The sequence below is a fragment of the Sinocyclocheilus grahami genome, unplaced genomic scaffold (assembly GCF_001515645.1).
Source record: "Sinocyclocheilus grahami isolate Dianchi unplaced genomic scaffold, SAMN03320097.WGS_v1.1 scaffold5041.1, whole genome shotgun sequence".
NCBI lineage: Eukaryota > Metazoa > Chordata > Actinopteri > Cypriniformes > Cyprinidae > Sinocyclocheilus > Sinocyclocheilus grahami.
In genome coordinates this window covers 2467-9711 of record NW_015509838.1, presented here as the reverse complement: position 1 = coordinate 9711, position 7245 = coordinate 2467, and the positions used below count along the sequence as shown (strand labels likewise).

Sequence of the window (7245 nt, the reverse complement as noted above, 5' to 3'; positions counted from 1 at the left end):
GTGCATGCATTCAGCATCATCACTAAAATATATTGTCAATTAAATTACATTTTAAAAATAGTTTTTGTACCCGATTGTTCTGTATCATTCATCATTCTTCTGTTGGTTTATCTTGTTATATTATACAGTATATGCTGTTGTTTAAACGAATGGAAGCTGACACTGAGCTAACAGCAGGAGTTAAAGAGCGTGCGTCTCACAGTTGAAGGATGACGGCGATCCTCTGGAGCGGCTGAACTCTTCTCCGTACAGAGCGTTCATGCTGGGCTGACTGCTGCGTCTGCTGGGGTACGCCGGAGGAACGCCGCTCGCCATCCTCTCTTTGGTCTTGAGCGCCTGCGCCCGCTCCTGCCTCAGACGCTCCTCGTCCCGCAGCAGAGCCACCAGCTGCTTGGCTTTCTCGCGCACGTTCACGCCCTGGTCGCGCCCGTCCCGGTCCACGTACTGGAAGTCCCGCAGCGTCTGGATGGCGAAGGCGTTCTCGCGGCACTGCTGGGCCACGCGCTCCGAGCCCGTCTTAGCCAGATAGTCCAGCAGCGTCAGCGCCTGAGCACACACACAAACCAGATCTCTGCACTCCTTTCTCAACCTTTTGGACTCTGCTGTCCAGAAAAAAAAGAAGATTTCCTCTGGTTCATCTGCTGTAATTTACAGAAACCAGGAGTTTTCACACATTAGAATGAGTAAAATATTAAAATAATCACATTTCAGGATTCCAGTTTTAAGAGCTGAATATTTTTGAGGGTTCCAATAACTAAATAATTCATTTACATGACTTTTCCATTCATTTGGTTTACTGGATTAAAGTTAAGAATGAAATAAAAAAAAAAAATTCTCACAATTTCTACTGGATAAAATATTTTACTAAGCTAAAAAAAGAATGCATATTATTTACAAAATAAATAAATAAAAATTAAGATTTTATCCATTTCCACGACTTTTTCCAGGGTCTAGAAATCACACTTTTAAAAAAAAAAATTAGGCTAAAAATCACTTTGTAATCACTAAAAAAGGCTAAAAGTGACTAATTAGACAAAAAAAACTAAAAATATATAATAAAATGAACACATTTTTAAATTAGTCTAGAAATAACTTGAAATCTGTAATTCGACTAGAAGTAAACTAGAAATCACACACTTTTTAAATTATGTTAGAAAATCACACTGCAATCACTAATTTTACTAGAAATAAACAAAAAATATAATACAATTAACACGTTTTTAAATTAGGTTAGAAATCACTTGAAATCACAAGTTAGACTTTATAATGACAAAGTAGAGTTTTTAATTACATAAAAAAATAGACTAAAATCACTTGAAATCATTAATAAGACTAAAAAATAAAATAAAAATAATTAGCCTAGAAATCACATAAAATCCTTCATTAGAGTAGAAATAAAATAATAACTTTTTTTAAACATTAAGCTAGAAATCACTAATTAGACTAGACAAACTAAAACTAAACTTTTTTAATTAAGCTAGGAATCACTAATTAGACTAGAAATCACAAAAAAAGAACACGTTTTAGACTAGAAATCACTAACTGGACTATAAATAACTCAAAATAACGCTTGTTAAAAATGAGGATAGAAATCACTAATTAGACTATACATAAACCAAAAATCACTTTCGTTTAAATAAACCTAAAAAAAATCACTAATTCACGTTTCACTAATTAATAGCTTGAAATAAACGGTGATCATTTTTCTCCTATCTCCAGGTTTTCTGAGACTGTGGGAATCCTGCTTCGTCAGAGGTGTTGAGGGAACTCTCTTGTTTTAGTTCATTTGAATGCAGGCTCTGGACGGGTGCGCACACCTTGTAGACGTGTCTCCAGTTCTTGCCGTGGTCGTTGAGGCGCTTCCACACCATGGCCATGACCTCGCTGAAGGCCACCACGCTGAAGGTCAGCTCGGCGATCTCCGACATCAGCGAGCTGGACGGGCCCCAGGGGTCGTTAGAGGTCGCCTCGCGCACCTTGATCTCCGCGTCCGAGTAGTTGTGCACGAGGTTCTTCACCTGCCGCCGCAGGGCCGAGGTCGTCATGGCGACAGCGAGTGTGCACGAGGGGGCCTCCCGCGGTGAGACGAGACAGATGCTCACGCCAACACCAGCCAGAGCTGAGAGACACACATTTACACCGCAAAAAACTATTATTACATGCTTCTCAGTTTTATAAAGTCACGCAAGCTCAGTTGTATGCAATCATAGTTTGTATATATGCACACTCTCAGAAAAAATTTACAAAAGCTATCACTGGGGCTATCACTCTTTGTACCTAAAGAGTCCATATTGGTACCTTAAAGGTGTATATAAGTACCTGAAGTGTACAAAATTGTCCCTTTTGAAAAGGTACCTCCCCAGTGACAGCTTTTGTACCTTTTTTTTCTGAGAGTGTATATACATATATATATATATATATACACACACACACACAAGTAAGATTTTTAAGTGACAAATATTTACAAAATTGTCCCTTTTGAAAAGGTACCTCCCCAGTGACAGCTTTTGTACCTTTTTTTTCTGAGAGTGTATACATATACATATATATATATATACACACACACACACACACACAAGTAAGATTTTTAAGTGACAAATATTCAGAAATATTCAGCAGCACAACAGTTTTCAACACTGATAATAATCAGAAGTGTCTCTTGAGCAGCAGATCAGCATATTATACTGATTTCTGAAGATCATGTGAAACTGAAGACTGCAGTAATGATGCTGGAAATACAGCTGCGCATCACAGAAATACATTACACTTTAACAGATATTGACATAGAAAACAGCTATTTTAAATTGTAATAATATTTCAGTATTTGTACAGTATTTTTGTTCAAATAAATGCACCCTTTGTGAGCAGAAGAGACACTGAAGAGGTCAACGGTCATTTACTAAACATCATTTCCTGTCGTTTTTGTGGTCTGTAGAGAGTTAACAAGCTTTTGAACACATAAACAGATGCAGTTCTAATTAAAAGGCCCCCCTCCCTCTTCATTTGCAGCGAGAGGAGAGCGATTACCATTTTCAGCATCATCAATAATTCAGATCGGCTCCAGTTTGCTCTCATCTTAAAAAAACACGGTCGGTGGGGAGAGAGAGCCATGCGTTATCGGTCTCCAAAAACAGACCCCGAATTTACCCCAGCACCCAAACACATCTTAATACATCTGCGTTCCTGCGCTCGCAACATCAAGGTGATGGGTTCGATCCCCAATGATTAATGCATCTGAAATGCTGCTGAAAGCACCTGCTAAATTAACAAACGCATCTTTGACGTCACAAACTTTACCAATGAATCAGCTCACGCTGTTACCCATCAGCCCACAGACACAGAGAGCAGCAGACCAGCGGCACGTTTAACCCTCACGCCGTGTGCGTTTCATTCAGAAAACACCGGAGGCCGAAGGGTTAACTGAGCTTAATCTGGAGGAGCTGAGAGTTTGCTGTTAATCACAGCAGCAGCAGAGCTGGGAAACATCTCACGATTGCATTCACCAGAAGCCATCAAACAAATCTGACTGTGGGGAAATGACTGAATGTTTATAGGACACTGTAAAATCAAATAAAAATAAATCAATTTCAATTCTGTGAAATTAATGGTACAAAGCTGGCAGCCGTGGTTATCAGAACTTCACCATAAAAAAAATACAGTAGCAAAAATTAGGTTTCACAGATTGAACTTAAGTTTACAGTAAAAAAACAGTACTCCATTAACTGATAAGTAGTAAAGTACTACTTAAGTACTAAAATCTGTTTCGTATCTAAACAGCCACTTTAAAAACACAGATGATAATAAGAAAACCACAGGATGAATCAAAGAAGCTTTTCCACAAGCTGAAGTGAATGCTAATCAGTGTTAGGGAAAGTTACTTTTGAAAGTACTGCATTATATTGTGTTACTGCATTAAAAAGTAACTAATTGCATTACTTAGTTATTCTTTATGGAAAGTAATGCATTATTTTCTTTTGCATTACCTTTTGCCCTGGGCTGGGCTTGCTCGTTTGTTTTTTAATAACAAAAGACCCAAAAGTTATATTTTTGGCAGCTGCCAGGGACCTAAAGTGAAGTGAATCAGCCTCAGGCCTCTGCACCTCTCTCCCAGTGTTTCTCTCAACGATGAGAAATGTCAATGAATAAATGGAAAAACAAAGTGACTTGCATTACCTATTTGAAAAAAAATAACTCAAGATATTTAGTTGTAAATTTAGAGGTAATGCGTTTCTTTACTAGTAACTTGAAAAGTTAATCTGATTAGATAACTCACATTACTTGCTAATATATAGAGGGTGGTTTATTCTATTTTACTTCCAAAAACTAAATATAATAGTATTTTACAGTGAAATTGACAAAACTATTAGTTTTTCATCGTATATAGTAAGATAACTTCCTGTTAACCAGTTAACAGATGTATGCCGTAGCATATTCCCAGTCTATTACTGTTAACATTACAATCATTTTGACAGTGTAGCATCAGCTGATCTGCCTGAACATCTCTGCCCTTCACACGGCTGCGCTCTTCGACTTTGTATTTCTGTGTGTGAGGCAGAACCTAATCCTACACTGCACTCGGTGAAAAACCCACGCCGTACCTCAGGGTTCATCTGCTCCAAAACTTGGGCAAAACACAATGAGCCCAGTCCAGATCCGTTCTGCGTCGGCCCCAAAACCTGCTGGCTTCGAACCAGGAGCCGCTAACATCAGCACTTTCATTATCACTTTTTCAAAACTAGACCAACACAACAAAAGGAGATCACTCTCAATGAAGATGGTGTGAAGAAATACAACTCACCTTTAGTTCGCTGCATCTAAAACAAAACAAAATGTGTGTGAATTGATCACCAATTCAATATGTATTTAAATAACTTGAGGTATGTAACCTTAATGTTAAAATGAGTAAATGTTTGGTAAACATCCTTAAAGAGATATAGTCCTCAAGTTGTTCCAAACCTGCATGAATTTCTTTCTTCTGTTGAACACAAAATATATGGTAACCAAACGGTCATTGGTAGCCATTAACTTTCATAGTATTTTTTCCCCATATTTTTAAAGTCAATGGCTATCAGCAATTGTTTGGTTACCATCGATCTTTAAAATATCTTCTTTTGTGCTGAAAATAATAATAATAATATTTTTTTTAATTTTGGGGTGAACTGTCCCTTTAAATTGTACTATACAATACCAGCATGACCATCAGTCATCCTGCTCTCTACATAACGGTCGACCATTAATGCTTTAAATGACCTGCTACTAACAATTCAGATTCCCATTCCCATTTTAACATTCTCACAACCAAAATTAAAAAAATTTGGAACATAATTGACCTGATCTACCCAAGTTGATCATAGAGAGCACTGGTGCTGATCTACTTATTATGAAGATTTTGAGAAACGCAGGCCTGGTTCATCTGCTGTAGACATGAGAAGAAAACAACAGACCCACCATGACTGCGGTGCCGCGTGTGAGCCCGGGACGAGTCTCTGATGAGTGTGATCTCAGCGAAGACATCTGCTCCGCAACACGACACACTTTCATCAAGCAGATCCCCACGGAGACGTTTAATTCTGTCAATGGCCTTTTATGCTCTCCTTATTGAATTATTCCACTCCATGCTCCAGCGGTGATCACAGATTCATCTCACTCACAGTACTATATATTAAACAGCCAAATATAGCTGTACAGCCTGATGCCACAGAAGAACCTTGGATGTGATGTGAACTTAAAGTTCTCCTGTGATGTCACAGAATATTTTAAAGCAACCATGATGCCATAAGAAAACCTGAAGTTTCAAAGATTCTATAGAACTATTTTACATTTTTGAGTTCTATTTTGTCACAGAACATGTCCTAATAAAGTCATAAGCTCCTTTCACACACACACACACACACACACACAAGCACACTGATGTGTGAATGGTGCTTTACCGGTAAATAGACAGAACGTCGTTGCTTGTGTGAACAGCACATTTTTTTATTTAATGTTAAAGTCGTTCCTGTAATTTTATGGCAATTTATTGGTATTACTGTGTGACGGGCTATTGTAGAATTTGTAGAAGTTCGTGTGTCATTGAACTTTTTTGAGTTCCACAATGTTACAGAACATTAAAAACTCATAGTAAAAACCTTTTCAAGTTTTTACGTCACTGAACCAATTTTTGAGTTCCATGACGTCAAAGAACAAGTCCTAAAAACGTCATAGTAGAAGCGTTTCGAGTTCCTATGATGCCATTGAACCTTCTTGAGTTCCACAATGTTATAAAACATTTTATGTTATCTATGTTCACATTATTAATATTGTTTGAACATTCATTTAAGACAGTTGTGGAGTTCTTGAAATATTCTGTGCACTACACTTAAAGAGCACCTTAGAAATGTGGTAACCATTTTTTCTACTGTTCCTAAAGTTGTTTCAATGATTAAATAATATGGGCAATCTATAGATGAAGCTGTATTTATGTAAATTAAACAATATGGTGTACTGCTGGAACATCACAACTCAACAAACCTACAACATCATATTAATATAAATGTTTTTCGTTACACTTACACTTTTCTGATAAAGTCATAGTAGAACCATTTAAAATATCTATTAAGTCATTGTAACTTCTGAATTCCACGAAGAAAATAACATATTAAGTTCAAGTTGTTATGATGCTGTTGCACCATTAAGTTCCCATTATGTTATAGAAGATTTTAAAGTCGTAGCAGAACCCTTCCGAGTTTCTATGATATCACACAAAAACCTTTTTGGTGTTCTATGGTTCTTTAAAATGCATCTATTTTCTCTGAGCATGATATCTACTAATATATACTGATATGGCCAATAATGTAACCTCGGGTTACAACACAACAGCATCAGAGCAGAAATAGACTGAGACTGTGTGTCAATGCTCCTGTAGGCACGCTTCTGACATAAGACACACACACGGTGACACACTGACAGATACAGCAGGGTTAATGAGGAAGATAAATGGATCGCGTTTACCTACAGCATCTTACCGAGCAGCCGCGATCCGCTACACCGACACGAATACACCGAGACGGACTCAGAGAGAAATACGGACAGATCTGTCCGCCCTGCCGTCGATTTGTGCGAGAATAATCGCGAGGATGCTGCAGTGTTTCAGTGATGTGGGTGAGATGCTCCATCTACTACACACTCTCACACATGCGGTGTGGAGGCACGAGAGAGAGAGCACGAGAGAGAGGGAGGGAGGGAGAGAGAGAGAGAGGGAGAGAG

General features: G+C 38.1%; 1 protein-coding gene across 2 annotated transcripts; it reads right to left on the bottom strand.

The window, feature by feature from the left end:
* Positions 1-137: 137 nt before the first annotated feature.
* LOC107577074 (epsin-2-like) lies at positions 138-7177 on the bottom strand. 2 transcript variants are annotated; one of them, XM_016263186.1, is made up of 3 exons: positions 6991-7177; positions 1818-2119; positions 138-546 (listed from the first exon to the last, which is right to left on the bottom strand). In XM_016263186.1, the coding sequence occupies exons 2-3, from the start codon at positions 2043-2045 to the stop codon at positions 181-183; spliced, it is 594 nt and encodes a 197-aa protein (XP_016118672.1). In that variant the 5' UTR covers positions 2046-2119; positions 6991-7177; the 3' UTR covers positions 138-180. The 2 variants fall into 2 exon arrangements, with proteins under 2 accessions (XP_016118672.1, XP_016118673.1); XM_016263187.1 differs by lacking the exon at positions 6991-7177 and having other exon boundaries at positions 1818-2126.
* Positions 7178-7245: the final 68 nt, after the last annotated feature.

Coding starts and splice junctions, on each gene's coding strand:
- LOC107577074 (XM_016263186.1), bottom strand. CDS start 2,045: ATGACGACCTCGGCCCTGCGGCGGCAGGTGAAGAACCTCGTGCACAAC. Junction 547..1,817: donor ACTGGAGACACGTCTACAAG/GTGTGCGCACCC, acceptor GTGTGTGCTCAG/GCGCTGACGCTGCTGGACTA.